Genomic DNA, 15,147 nt, shown 5'->3' with positions numbered 1-15,147 from the left:
GACAAGCGTGTGACTAGCCTTTTCTAAAGCCCTGCAGACTCTGCCTTCATTATGTATATTTTGAAATATTGTGCATTTAATTGTTTTTCTTTCACATCTCTGCAGTTTAAGGCACTGCGGTTTTAGACTGTTGTAAGCCACACAGAGAAGTGGATGAGGGGGTGGGGGAAGAGGACGAGAGAGACGCCTCGACGTGGAACAAAGCTAAGCGCTGGCAAAGCAGGCAACTTGGGTCCAGCCACCCCACACAGGCGAGAGGAGAGAAAACCCTCCCAGGGTGCACCGCGGCGGCGGCTCCTTCTCCCGCCCCTTCCCGCTCTGCCTACCCTGAGTCATTCCAGCGGAACTAGCGTAGTTGTAGTAACGGGGCGGGGCGGAAGGGAGCGGAGCGCGGATGGGAGGTTACGAGTTGAAGCCGAGGTGAAGCGCAGACCCTGCCTCTCAGCTCGCCGCCGCTTCCTCCTCCCCCCTCTCCCTTGCAAGGGCACGCGGCTTCCTTTGGAGCCTTTCCTTCCCGCACTTTCCAAGGCGCGCTGGATAAACCAGGAGATGGCAGCCCCTTGGCTAGGGGATGGGAGCAGAGTCCAGGAGTCAGGGGGAGGCCCTCGGCCAGACCTTTCTCGAGGAGGACGCCCGGGGGGACCCCGAGAGCCTGCAGTGCAAGGTTCAAGTCTCCCGTCCCCGCCTCTCCGACGGCCTGCCAGCCCGCCAGTGACGAGGACGCCTTGCAGCGCGAGATCGAAGAGCTGAAACGCAAAGACCTCGCCCTGGATCAGGAAATAGCGCAGCTGACAGCTGAAGGATACAGCCCGGAGGAATTAGAAACCCACATTTCTCTGCTCCATGAATACAATGAGATAAAAGACGCCGGGCAGATGCTGTTGGGCAGGCTGGCGGTGATCCGAGGGGTGACCACCAAGGAGTTGTACCCTGAATTTGAACTGGACGTGAACGACTAAGTGCGACACTTCAGACCCCTAGACTGTCAACGTTCAGGTCCCAAGTGGTGAAAACACAAGTCTTGCAAGTGCAGGTTTTACTGAAAGCACTTGATGCAACCAAAGCTGGACTATAATGATGCAATTGCACCAGGGCCTGTGTCTGCAAGAAGCCCTCTTGCTGTCTGCCAGCTCACTGCTTTGCCTCTCCATCTACGTGTGCTGCGGTATACTCATACGTTACAATAAATGAATAAACTTTAATTCGGTATGAGTTTTCTGTGTCATGCATTCCTTTCGTTGGAGTTGGCGGGTAACCTTTTGCGGGGGGACAGGGAAAGGCCCCCAACCATCTTTATCCAGCCTTGGATGAACCAACAGGGTTTAACACTTTTTCTAAAGTAATGGATGGAGAAGCTGTTGAGCCTATTTCTCTGCTGAGAATTGACGCAGAAAGGCTTTTCCTGGCACCTCTGCCCTGGCTTTTGACACCTGAGACGTGCGTTGTCAGGAGCCGCGCTAGTTGGGGGGTTTTTTGTGTGTGATTCCATTGTAGCTTTATAAAACTATTTGGAACCTTAGGGTGAAGGGGGCGAGTAATAATAATAATAATGGTTCAGGCAGGGATCGAGCTCCTTCCCCCCGCCCCACATGAAAGAGCCTTTCAGCCCCGAGATTAATAATCCTGATGTGTTTGTTCAGGTTAACAAATCCTGTCACGACAACGCCACGCCCCCTCATATCACTGGAACAATGGCGGGACTGTATCATCGCTGCAGCCTGGCTGGCGGGGCCGGAGCAGGGAAAGAAAAGGATGACAGCGGGGAATTCTGCCCGGGCTCCTCGAAGCCGCGCAGGCGCGTGGCGTGTCCCCATTCGGAGCCCTTCTCGATGTTGGGGGGAGGGAGTGTGGGGAGAGAGAGACACGTGACTGTCTAGTCCGAGGCCCAGTCAAGTGGAGTTAATTCCCTTCTGTGTTCGCAGGCCGCGGCATTCCAGGGCTGATTCTCCCAGGGTTTGGTTCTGCAGAGCAGCCAAAGGCGGAGCTCCCTGCGAAAGCTGCAAGCCGAGCGGTGTTTCCAGCCGGAGCTCGCCCTCTCTCCCTCCCTCCCTCACCCGCCACAGTTAAAGCTGCTTTTCTTTTTTTAGCCTGAAAACAAACCAGCCTCAGCAGCTCTAGGCATGGGGCAGGCAGGCAGGCGGAGGAGGAGGAGGGGGGGAAAATGTTGAACAGCTGGGCAGAGTCATCATCGCTCTGGGAAGGAAGGGCGGGAAGAGAGAGCGAAGTGAGAATCTGCAGTTAGAGAAGAGCCACCCAGAGATCACCCAGGAATGTGTTTTGTTTTGCAGCCGACTTTCTCTCCAAAAATGGAGGACAGCAGCTGGGGGTGATCAGCAGACGTCCGCGCCGGGGGGGAGGTGAGGGGCAAAGGGGTTGCGCGGGGTTTCAGAGGCAAAGCTGACTGAGGCGAAACTAGTTTCCTCCGAAAAGGGTCGAGGACCTCAACAAGGATGCCGCCTTGCCCGCTCGGCGCCAGCGAAATCTGGGGACATGTGCGCTTCGCCTTGGCTTTTCAGACGACCGCCAAAAGCTGGAAAGAGCCGAGTTGTGCCAGTGTGTAACCACACAAACATACACAGAACGGGAAACAGGCCGTCCTGGCTGATAATACGACCCCAGAGAGCCTAGCCAGTGGCTGTTTTTGATTCCCTGCCCCCCGCCCCCAATCCGCATTTTTGTTTATACTGCTCCCCTTGGTTGAAGCATCCGGCTAAAACACCAAGGGGCTTCTGAAAAAATCGTGGATGTCTCACCTAAAAGCGAACGAGCAGATAAAGGGGCTTGGAGGACTAAGGACTGAGTTTAACAGGCATCCTAACATTCACACCCCCCCACACACACACAAGGAGGGCAATCCATCCCATACTATTCGCCTCGAACCAAGCCACCTTGCTACAAACAGGCACCATCTTTTTGCCTTTAAAAAAAAATGCACACCAGGGAAATGCTCTTGCCTGGAACTGTTTTCGTATTTGACTACAAACAGATGCGCTTCTCTCCATGTGCTCTTAAAGGACTTCCAATCTAGCAGGAGAATTAATGTGTTTCACTGTAGGATGTCTCGCCTCCCTCCAAAAAGAAAAATGTCACCATCGCCATCCATCCTAGGCTGCAATCCTATTTCCACCCAAACCGTTAATCCAGAGGTGGTTTTCTTTAAGAGACATGCAAAGAGTAATCACTGGCCTTCGGCTCTTGTAACTGATATGAGGAGATATGTGGCTTTGATAGAAGTTACACGCTGTAAATGGAGAATAATGGCTCGACGCCAAGGGGGAAGCTGTGCTGCTTTCAAGACTAACTTTGTAAGAGTCAGCATAACAGTGACACTCCAGTCCTCTAATGCAAATCAACAGGATGTGTCACTTTGGCACGGACTGCGGCGCACAATACAAGCAACCCTGTTATGAATGGGGGAGGGGGGATGGGGGGGGAGAAAGAGAAACACATCAGCAGGAAGAAAATGGCCAGAAGCAGGAGAGACTTGCTAACCCCCTAGCACACTGCTGCTCTCAGGAAACAACATGCCTCCCTTTAAAAACAAAGAACAGGCTAATTGGAGAAGAAAGCTCAAGGAGATGCATCTCTTCTGACACGGTTGCAGATTGGCTCTTAGTGCAAAGAGCATGAAATCCAGAAACCTGAAGCACAACGACTGGGCTTTATGGGATCTGAGTGACACTTGAGCCACATTTCTATGCAGGGCACAGCTTTGCCGTTTCCGTTTGTTGTAGCCAGAATAACTAGGACCACACCTCCTGATTCAGCACCACCACCTCAAAATTAGCCCATCCCTCTTTACTGCAGATATCTGCTGTGTTTGCCATAGCTTCTCAGCTAAGGAATTTCTGAACATTTTAAAAAATGTCTCCCCTGATATGCATGTTCTGCCTTGTTCCCGAAAATCCCCCAGTTGCTTTAGGACATAGCAAGGAATAAGCTACTCTTGGAAAGCTGTATTTTCAAAATGTTTAGTTACCACCCCCAAGCAAAGAAACCCCTTAGCATTGCAGGGGAAATGAAGGAATTCCAGTAAGTGACACACGCACACCCTTCTCCACCAAAAAGAAAAGATTATGGCTTGTCAGCTCTAGATGACTTTTGAAAAGCCTCTGCAGTGAGGATCAAAGAAAGCTGGCTCATATGCCCAGACTAGCTGCTTAATGGGTCAGAGTAAAATGAAAGGTCACATGGCTGCAGAAGACCTCCATACAACAAATGCCCTCTAGCTATGGTTAACTTTAATTAACTACAGTATTACAATTCACAGCAAGCTTGTTTTTCACACATGCCCACTGTCTCTTGACAGTCTCCTTGTCAACAGAAATAGGAGGGGGAAGGGGGAAGGAGTCAGACTACCTTGAAAATAAATATGAATAAAGGGGGAGAAACCCTGCAAATTAAAAAGAAGTCTCTGGGGAATATTTGGGTACAATAAATCCACCATAGGGAGGGGAGGAACTTGCTATATTTCTGATGACATATTGGTGACTGATGCTATTATTTCTATTATTTAAAATTCTAGGATTAGGATAAACGTACAGCACAATCCTATTCCTGTTTACTCAGAAATAAGAAGCATGTATTCAGTGAAGCTTACTTCCTAATAAATAGTACCTGTATTTATGTTTGCAGCCTGACATCTATATTGCTCATTGGTCACTTAAATAATTTCAATCCATATATATTCCCGTATGCTAATCACACATTTTAAAAAACTTTTTATTTTTTAACAGAACAAAACTTAGGATTCTTATTTTGTACATGTTTATTCCAATCTAAAAAGACTTCAGTAGGTTATGAGATCCATAGCATTAATATAATCCTTTGCAGAAAGTAAAAAGAAAGTTAATCTTTTTTTAAAAAAATAAGAATAATTAACATAGTAGTATCCAGAGGTGAATCCCAAACAGGCAGAGAAAAACACTACAAAGAGGCTCAGCTCTGGTAATCTAGGTACACAGTAAAGTCCTGAACCTTAGAGCTTCATTTATCACTACTGACAGGAACAGAAACCAAAACTGTAGTACTAGCAGTAACCAAATATAAACTCAAAGGCCAAGAGGGCTGTATTAAAATGTCTTTTCACATCTGTTTTTCAGTGCACCAAAAGTGCAAATGCTACTGGCTGCTGGCAACCTATGGCACAATGGACCGGGGGCCCCAAAACATTGTTGATACTTTGGTGTGAGGATTGTTATGTACCTTTTCTCTAGTTTGTTTCCCTGGGGAAAAAAGGCAAAGTTCAGGCGAGGTTTGTTTGCATTTTCCAGCCAGTCAGAGGGGCCTGTGTGTGTTTACTCTGCCTGTTGATCTGGTCACCCAATAGGCATTCTACCAATCCAGATCTCCTCAAAATGCAAATGTTACTTTCGCAAACTTAGCAAGAATGAATGCATTTGTCCATTGCCAGGAGGAATGCCGTTTCATTTACTGAAGTCAATAAAAGCTCTCCAATGGGGTGGAGGAAGAGGAAGCAACTTACATCCCCTATTGCTTACCAAACACAGATAAGGATTTATTTGATTAAGAACTATTTTCAAGCTGTCAAGTTACATACAACTAAAATACATGCTACATAAATCTGGCATATCACCAATCCTCCTTGTACTTAGGATGGTGTGTATCATCAATGCCAAAATTCAGTGGAGACCTTTCCTGACCACTCCTCTGCACTACCTAATTAGCTAGTGCCTAAAAGCTTTGTGATTTTTTATGAAAATAATAACATCCACGATCACCACTGCCATCACCCTATGTATGTTTACTCAGCAATAGTTGACTAAATTCACTGAGACTTACTCTTAGATACTGTGCATAGGACTACCATTTTAGTACTGTAATGTTATTAGATACAGTACTGTTGTGTTATTCTTTTTAATGAAAAAGGCTTGAAACCAATTCATGCTATAATCCTACACACACTTATCAGGAAGTAAGCCACACTGCACTCAGTGGGACTAACCTCTGAGTAAACATGCATGAAAATGTAGTATTAGTATTTAATTCCATTGCATTCCTCACACAAAAGATGTCTCTTGTGGAACAGAAAATCCTTGCAGCTGGGAAGGGAAAATGAAAGGCAAGAATGGTGAATAGGAAATGCTTAGTCAGCAACTGTTCTGTCAATATTAAAAGGTGAAATGTAAGCAGGCACAGTGCCAATGGCTAGATATGTTAGATAGCCTCATTAGATAAATCTCTAGTTGTGTATGTACAAATGACACAGAATAAAACGCAGGTTTGAAGCAGAATAGTGAGGCAATCAAAAGGGGCAACATATTTTGGCTTCCCTATTGTTCAACTACTGGGAAAAGAAAAACTTACTCAGAAACTATTAATATCAATTGAATTTATTACAATTTACTAAGCTCCAAGGCACATTACAGTGTTCTGTTAACTACAGAAATGTATAAAGGACAAACAGAGCAAGTTTTCCATGTACAGCAATTTTGCTCTAGTGTTCAAAAGCTTTCGTGCATCAATAAAGCAAAAACAAAAACAACATGAAGATCGAAAATGTTCAGGTCAATAGAAACAAACTGAAACATTTTTTTTCTTTACAAAGTTGCAAAAAAAATCCCACCCCTATACCACTCCCACCATTTTGCAAACAAACAAAAAGAAATTAAAAAACAAAACAAACAATAAAAGATGGAAAGTAAAAGTAAAAGACTAACACTCTGGGCTTTTAAAACATAAGCTGTCACCGTTTTTGTAGCATTTTTTTAGGCATCAACACTGGCCTTGGCAAAAAGAAAAGGTTTTTTTTTTCAATTTTCTTATTTTAGAGAAGTGCATACATTTACAAAAATACACACCAGCAGCAGGTAATCGCTAAGGGCTATTTAACTGTGTACCTAGCCAACACACTGCCAAAGAAATGAGAAACAGGTATTATGTGGTAACCAAACAATATTATATTCTGTTTTAACAAAAACAAAACGAAAAAAGAACAGCTCTATCCTTCAAATGAAGAAGGGTACATACCTTTGTTTCAAAATATAGAAACATACGACGAAAATAAGGTCTATACATAAGACTAAACTTTTTGCAGTATTGTCCCGCGGGTTGTTTCTCAATATTCACAATTCTCCATCTTCAGGCGTCTGAAGGGAGTCGCCTTGGCTGTTGGGATTGTTTTGTTTTTTAAGGGTCTCTCTCCTTTTTCACTTTCACGTCCCCCGCTAAAATGGTCGCGATCTCGCCCTGCATAAATGCCCAAGGCACGTTGGAACCGACTAAGGGGCATTTCTCGCCGCTGGGGCAATAGACTTCGCCCGTGGCCCCCTGCGCCTTGATGCTCTCCCGGGAACACGGGAAGCAGAACTTGTGGCTGGGCACCGAGGGGCACTGCACGAAGTGCGTGTCCTCCAAGCGTTCGTGGCAGATGGTGCAGCACAGGGGTCCGCTGTTGGCCATGGGCGAGTCGGGAATGTTTTGCGGGTGCACTTGGTCCATGCCCGGGTGGGCGCTGGGCGGCGGGGGAGCCACCTGCAGGTTCATGTCCCCGTTGCGCGAGGCCAGGCTGCGGCGCTGGCCGGGCACCGAGGCGGGCGACACGGGGCTGCTGCTGTTCCTCCGCGTCGACGTGGTCGAGTGCACCGAGCTGCCGTCTTTGGGCGAGTGCGCGTTGCCCAGCGTGTCGGCCACCGACATGAGCGCCGCCATGGGCGACTGGCCGTTCTGCGGGGCCGACTCGGGCGGGGTGGTCCGGTTGGAGTGAGGCCCCAGCGGCGGAGGGGGCGGCGGAGGAGGCACCCCGCCGAAGCCCCCCGCCGACATGGTGAGCTTGAGCGCCTCGCTCTGGCTGGCCATCCACTGCTGCCGCTGCTGCTCCTCGCTCAGCTTCAGGCCGCCTTCCGAAGCCGAGTCCGAAGGCTCCGGAGAGGCCTTCCTCTTGCGCAGGCCGCCGCCGCCTCCGCCTCCCGCTCCGGGCCCGCGGCTGGAGGCCGGCCCGCCCGCCCCGCCGCCGCCGCCGCCGGAGGAAGAAGAGGAGGAGGTGGTGGGGGTCCTGGGCAGGCTGACGAGGGCGGTGGGCAGGATGGGGCAGGAGGCGTCGAGGTAGGGCTGCGGCAACATGTCGGCGCCCACCATCTCCTTGAAGAAGCGCACGGACTCGGGCAGCAGGTCGCCCAGCAGGCGCCAGTCTCCGGAGCCGTGCTTCTTCTCGTACTCGAGGTACTTGAAGCCCGACGACAGGCCGCGGCCGAAGTCCTTCATGCAGTCCTGGTACATCTGCTTGGCCACGCCCGAGGCGGAGGAGAAGACGGTGCCCGAGCCGCTGGGGTACTCGATGAAGAGCTTCAGCTCGTAGTCCAGGCCGGGCTTGGAGACGGCGTCGAAGGCGAAGACGCGGCCCAGCAGCGCGTGGTCCTTCTTGAAGCGCACCTCGTAGGGCGTGCAGCCGGCCAGCGTCAGCAGCGTGTCGCGCACCAGCTTGGGCTTGCTGGCCCACTCCTCGGCGCGGTTGCGCAGGCTCTCGCTCAGCTCGGCCAGCGCCTCGGCGTTGCGCTGCTTCTCCTTCATCTCCCGCTCCTGGTCGCCGCTGCTCGACACCGAGCCGGGGCGCTTCCCGCACGGGTCGCCCGAGGAGGACGTCGAGGACGACGACGAAGACGACGAGGACGACGACGATGAAGCCGGAGGGCCCCGCGGAGGAGGCAGCGCCACCCCGGACGAGGCCGGCCCGTTGAGCAGCGTCTGCGGCAGCAGGTTGGGCGGCACGTTGAGCTGGGCGCCGCCGCCGCCGCCTCCTGGAGGGAGGCCGCTCACCAAGCCGCCGTGCGCCGCTCGCCGCGACGACGACGACGAGGAAGACGACGACGAGGAGTTGGGGCTCTGGCGGTTCAGCTCGGGCGGCCCGTCGTCTGGCGCTTTGGGGAAGCCGTTGGGGCCGCCCAGGCCATTGGGCATGCGGCCTCCGTGGCTGCCCGGCGGCGGCGGGTACTCGAAGCGGCTGCGCGGCTCGCTCAGTCCGTAGCGCTCCAGGCCCGACGGCGCTTTCGAGGAGGCAGCGTCCACATGGTTCAGCTGCTGCTGCTGCTGCACGGCAGCCGCGGCTGCTGCAGCTGCCGCTGCCGCCGCTTCCTTAGCCGACAGCGCCACGGCTTTGACGCCCACAGGCGGCGGCGGCCCCGGCGATCGCCCGTCCTGGAAACAGCCGTGCGCCCGCTTGAGCTGCCGCGCGGTCTCGATGACGAACTCAATGCGGTCGGCGCCCTCGTAGTTGACGCAGCCCCGGCACACGGGCTCGCTGAAGTCCCAGATCATGGCCCACGGCATGCGCGGCAGATCGCACAGGTAGCACGACTGCCGCCGGGACGACGACACCTGCGCCGCCGACATGGCTGCTGGGGGACGAGGAGGGCGGCTTCGGGCTCTGTCCGGTGCGCGGGCGCTGCTGCCTCAGCCACTAACCTGCTCCGGCCACCCTGCGCTGGGGGTGGGACTGGCTCCCGCTTTCCCGCTCTTTGGAGGGGGCGGGGGGCAGCGGGCGAGCGAGAGGCGGGGGGGGGAACCTTCCCTGCTTCTCCGTTCCTTCCTTCTCGCCTTCCTTTTACCTGGCCTGGCGGGAAGCGCTTCCGAGTCTCCTCGAGCGAGGGGCGTGAGGCGCGGGGAGGGGTTGGCTCCCCTCCCTCCCTCGCTCGCTCCCTCCCGCCTTCCTTCCTCCCTCCAGCAGCTGCTTCTGCCGCTTCTTCGGTGTCTCTAAGCGGCTCCTGCTGCTGCTGCTGCTGCTGCTCCTCCTCTTCTTCTTTCGCGCTGTTGGCGGCGTGGAGGAAAGGGGTGGGCGAGAAGAGACGTCGCCGAGGAGGGAAGCTGAGCGCGGGGCGGGGGCACGGGACCAGCGGAGCTTCGCTACCTGCTGCTGCTGCTGACCCGAGCGCGGCAAGGTGGGTGGAGGAGGTTTTTGGGGAAGGAAGGACGGGTGGACAGAGCGGGATAGAGACCAAGGGCGCCCCCGGAGCGAGCACCTCGGCGGTCTGGCGGTGGCGGGGTGCTGTTTTGGCAGGCGGGCGGGTGCGCGCGCCTCAGGTTGGCGGCGGCGGCGGCATCCTCGCGAGTAGCAGCAGCAGCGGCGGCGCCGCCAGCTCCTCCACTCACATCCTCGAGCGCCGCTCGGAATTCGAATCGAGGGGGAAGCCGGAGTGTCACTCTGGGCTGCTGCTGCCGCCGCCGCCGCCGCCGCCGCCGCCGCGCGTTCCGAGTGCGGCTCTGCCCCTCCTCCTGGCGCGGCGCTCCATTGGCCTCTCGCTCGCTCCGCTCCCGCGCTCCCCCCAGCTCGGATGCCACCTGGGTGGGGCGTTCACGTCACCGCCGCGCGCGCGCTCTCCCCCCCCCCCCAGCCTTTGCAGTTCCCCTTTCGTAGCACTCGCTGGCTGGCTGGCTGGCTGGCTGGGCAGCTCCCTCCCGCGTCTTCTCCTCTCCCCTCCCGCCCCGCGCTTCCTCTGTGTCTACGGACAGGGAGCCCACTTGTTGCGTGGAAATTGCGCATGCTCGGCACCCTGCCCATTTCCTCCCTCCTCCCCTTGTGTGTGTACAACCGCTGAAGCGAGGCGAGCTGCCCCTTGGAAACCAAGGAAACTCTCTCTCACACACACGCACACCGAAGGCTATGTTTGGAAAATTAAACACTGGCTCTTCCCCCTCCTCCGCCCCTCTCTTCTTCCCGTCTCCTCCAAGGCAGCTTCCCCCACAGGGAAAACGCGGCCAGGAAAGCACATGGAGGAGAATACTATTGCGCCTTCCTGGCTGAGTTTTCCTGCCTGCACGAACGTGTCGGGTTGTGGGTTGTTGTGGGGGGTTTTTTGGTGAGGCGCTTTTGCCCTGTTTTGTTTTCCTTCCAGCTCTGGGCGGCGCTAAGTGCTCCTTCTAGGCTCTGGCAACGGCACAATTCGCTGCTGTCAAAATGGAAGGCGACTATGTAGGAGGATTTGGAGACACTTCCTTTGGTACCCTGAGGCTGGTCTGCCTTGTTTAAAAATTACATGAGGAGCGAGCTTGCTCGCTCGCTTACTAGGAACATCATTTTCAAAAAGTATCAAGTCGGAATGTTTCTCCCTCTTTGGATCTTCTTGTAATGACACACACAAATATTTTTGTCAATGCTGCAGCCCCCTGCTATTAAGGCTGGGCTCTCTAATGCAGCTCCGTTTCAAAGAGAGACTTTCTTGAGTGAAGAACTTCCGTGAGATCTATCTGTAAAATCAGGGAGGCAGGGAGCATTGTGCGCCCATTTTCCTGCCTTCCACAGCCTGGGATTGCAAGGAACTGGGAGGCTCTCCACTGGGCCAAAGCAGGTGAGAGTCTTTCTGATGCTGCTTCTCCCTCGCCCCCCCCCCACCGCAAAGACCTAAGATACTGGGCCGCCCTTATTGTTTGAAGTTGCCGCCCTCGCTGGCTCTGCATGCCCAAGCCCCTTTCCCTCAGCCAAGGCAATGGGGTGACTGTGAGCCCGGCTTCCTCTCCCCGCAGCTCGCCGCTTTCCGTGCCTGCAGAGCCTGGAGCTGCTCTCCCCACGCCCCAAAGAACAATCCTCGTAAACTTTCCCTGCCGGGACTCGGGTTGCGAAGAGGCTTGCCTGCCAGGCGTCCCTGGGCAGGCTGCGATCCGCGTTGCGTCACCCACTCACACTCCTGCCCTTGCAGAGTAATGAGCTGCCCGAGGGTGAGTCAACATTCCTCGGGGAGAAGAAAGGGTGCTATCCGCGGAGAAACCGTAGGATATTATGAGCTGGGTTGGGATGGCTAACCCTTGCCTTGGAATAATATTTACTTAGCTCTTTGCTGAGGAGGGAAGAGAGGTGGGGGAAGAAACACTGAAAGAGCCTTTGTTTTTATTCAGAGTGCTTATGCATGCATAGGGCCACGCCCTTCTGCTTCATCTCAATCCAGAATCATTAGGGCAACCTGCTTCTGGGTTTACAAGTGTCACCAAGGAGGACCAGAACACACATTCATTCCCCAGTTTGCATAGAGCTTTCAGTCACCAACCCCTGTGTGTGTGTGTCAAGGATTCACCAATCCTTGTTTGGAATCTTGAGGAAATAGCTTTCATCTGCTAAAATTAGCACCACTGTCTTTCAAGTATTACATGCTTGCAGTCAAGATTTAAGCTGCAGTCCTATATAAGTCCCTGGGAGAAAGTCCCATTGAACTTAATGGGCATTGCTTCCAAGGTGATGTATAAAGGGGCTGCTTTGTTACAGCACAATTCTTTTCACATTTATTCCTGAATAAACCCCACTGTGTTTAAAGGGACTTACTTACCAATAGTACCAGTAAGTCCCATGGGACTGCAGGGGACTCGCTTCTGAATAAGAGATGCATAGGATCGCACAGTCATCTCAAGCTTCAACCCTCCAATGTTGGTTCTGCTAACTCAAAGGTAGCCCCATTTAACATGGGTGAGTGTCCAGTAATGGAAGCTGTGGGAAAGACACTAGGCACCAGCACTTCTCCATCCAGTTGCCTGGATGGATGGAGGCTTTCTTTTGGGAACATCACTGCAATAGCCCATTTCATTCCCTTCTGGGTACCACCGCCGTCTCGATAAGTTGCATGGCCTTTAATACTGCAGTATGGGAAAGGCAAAAAGTAGGCCCAGCCATGGAAATGTCTGCTAGAGGGGGAAGCAGGCAACAGGAAGACAGGATGAAATTGGCTGGAATAGAAATTGGGTCATTGTAACATGTCACTGACATGGTCATCAAGGCAAAGCACTCGCAGAGGTCTCTCCCAAGAGCCTTTTCTAGCTTTTTACAATGCTGGAATCTCCTTTGGGCTCTGTATTTAAGGGTCTGGTTTCTAACGCACATCTCAGAATTCTGTCAAATGCAGTGGGAATCCCTTGACACAAGGTCAGAATCCGTGTGTTCTAAAGAAAGTGGATGAAAGCATTGTTTTGGACCACCGACAAAGTGTTTCCAAGGCTGCCTTTTCGCCACCACTGCAGTGGAGTGATATCTTCTGGACTGGAGGAATTCCGCCTGGATTCTCCAAGCGTGACCTTGGACAAGAGTCCAGGGAGCGTCTGGCCGCCTTTCACTGGATGTTCCCTGGATTGTCCAAGAAGAGCTTAACATCCCGGATGCCAGCCAGCCAGCCTCTTGGCCCAGCTGGATGGAAGCAAAACTGGACCTGCGCCAGCTTCGTCCTGTTCTCAAGTCAGATGAAATTGGTTTCTGCCTGAAGGACTTTGGTGTGGCTGCAGGTTTCCTGCTGTGCTTTCCCTTTCCTTTGACCTGTGGGCTCTCTGTCCATTGAGATTTCATGAGGGAAAGATGCCTAACTTTGGTTCTGGCCTGAGACTTCCTCTTTCTGCTTGGCAGTTCTTGGAAGGCCCCACTCTTCTGCTGCAGCATTCTCTTGCTTGCCTTTCCGATTTCCATTGCCAGATACCTTCATGGTGAGGCACCCTCTGGATTAAAAGCACCCGACTCCTCACTTTCCGAATAGAGCCCCTGGGGGAGGGGTTAACCCTCACCTCTCTGGTGGTATCGGCAGGTTCCTTGGCTCCCCAGTGCAGCATGAGCAAAGCCCAAGTCGAAATCCAGCATGCCACAACTCTTCAACAAGCCAAGCAAAGTGTGAAGCAGGAGGGAGAAAAAGTTGGATTGGTTTTGAAGCCATAAAGTCTGCGTTCATATCAGTTAAGATAGGAGTGGCGGAAGAATATCAGAATATTTCCAGATAAGCACTTTCAAATGGGTGAGTTAGAGAGTGGGCCTGTATTTCAGTGACAGGGCAAAATTGCCTTCTCATGTACCTATTTGTTTTTACTCAATGACTCATCAACCTTGATTTCCAACTTTGGGAGCATGCTGCTGGCACCTACACTGGAGACCCTCTATCTTCCTTGGAAATTCCCCCTCCCTATTTTTTTTTGGGGGGGGAGTGCTTTGGAAATAATGGTGATGATGGAATGAGAATGCCCTTGAACATGAACTGTTCACCCAAGCACTGAATAGTGCAGCGTCACACCCATCATTGATACATATTTGGGTTAAGGGGGGGATGCTTCTAGGTCACAGGTAGTGCGTCTTGTTGGAGGGTTTAAGTCTCTTCACCTCGCTGCTTTAAAATATCATGCCCCCACACCAAGCAGAGCAAACCTTCGAACCTTCTGCAGGGCGAGGAGCTGGCACAAAGCAAGCACAGTTGGTGCAACAGGCAAAAAGGAAACCAACACAAAAAGCGAGGCCACACCTCTCCAAGCCACCTTTACCGGAGGAGGGTTGTGGAAGTAGGGAGGGGTTCTCGGTTTATCAGCAGCTACCGAAGATAAAAGAGGAGAAAGGAAGGAGCTGGGGTCACGTTGCGCCTGATGAGTCTTCTTTCTGCGTCCTGCTGGCTCTGTAGCTGTGTCCGGCCTCTGAGATGTGCACGTTTTAAATGGAAAAAGGAAAGCCCTCCGGTCCCCGGTCCTTATCATGGGCGAAGGCGGGAGGGGCAGCTTTCCCTCTCCCCCCAAAAAATCAAGTAAAAAAAAATACTTAACAAACTGACCAATTGCGTCGCAGATAACTCGGTTCTGCCCCCCCACCGCCCGCCAACGTAAAGCCTCTCCTGCTTATAACATAAATCATGGCTACGCTCATGTTGCTTATTTAGCACTTATGTAATCTGGGGATTTAAATAAATGAAATTAATAGTTATTAACAATGGGGCCATGCATCTGCCTGAATGGGTTTATAGCACACAAAGAAAATCGAGGTGTGGGGGTGGAATAACAGGAGAATTAGAGTGGGGGGGAGGGGATGAACGGGGGGCGGGGAGAGGAGCGAACGAGCTAAGGCAGCAGGAGCAGCGGAGAGCGGACCCACATAGCGGTTCAGTCCTTTGAGTCTCGGGTTTAGGGCTCCAGCTCGCCCGCAGACCCCACGTCGCTTGGCCGGAGAAGATCCAGCTTTGTAGGAATCAATCATCGCTAGAAAGCAAACTGGCCCCGCCAGCTCTTTCCCCACGGTGGAGCAGGGGGACTCCTTACGAGCCTCTCCAAAGCTCCCGTTCATTCCCGCGTTGGTTAGCAGCAACTAACGGGAATATGACGATCACGGATGAAATATGGATCGGGGAGGGGATGGAAGAGTGCGCGGGAGGTGGTTGTTGTCGTTTTGGCGAGGTTGAGTTGTCTGCTTCAACCCAA

At 52.7% G+C, this 15,147-nt stretch overlaps 1 protein-coding gene across 1 annotated transcript; it reads right to left on the bottom strand.

Moving 5' to 3' along the window:
- Nucleotides 1-6,337: 6,337 nt before the first annotated feature.
- On the bottom strand, nt 6,338-14,639 carry IRF2BPL (interferon regulatory factor 2 binding protein like). Its single transcript, XM_081911249.1, has one exon. The coding sequence runs from the start codon at nt 9,346-9,348 to the stop codon at nt 7,150-7,152; it is 2,199 nt and encodes a 732-aa protein (XP_081767375.1). The 5' UTR covers nt 9,349-14,639; the 3' UTR covers nt 6,338-7,149.
- Between the last annotated feature and the right edge of the window lie 508 nt (nt 14,640-15,147).

Source organism: Podarcis melisellensis (assembly GCF_964234715.1).
Source record: "Podarcis melisellensis genome assembly, chromosome: 1".
Lineage (NCBI taxonomy): Eukaryota > Metazoa > Chordata > Lepidosauria > Squamata > Lacertidae > Podarcis > Podarcis melisellensis.
This window is presented reverse-complemented; position numbering and strand designations above follow the sequence as displayed.

Excerpts from the sequence above, each read along its gene's own strand:
- IRF2BPL (XM_081911249.1), bottom strand. The coding sequence starts at position 9,348 with ATGTCGGCGGCGCAGGTGTCGTCGTCCCGGCGGCAGTCGTGCTACCTG.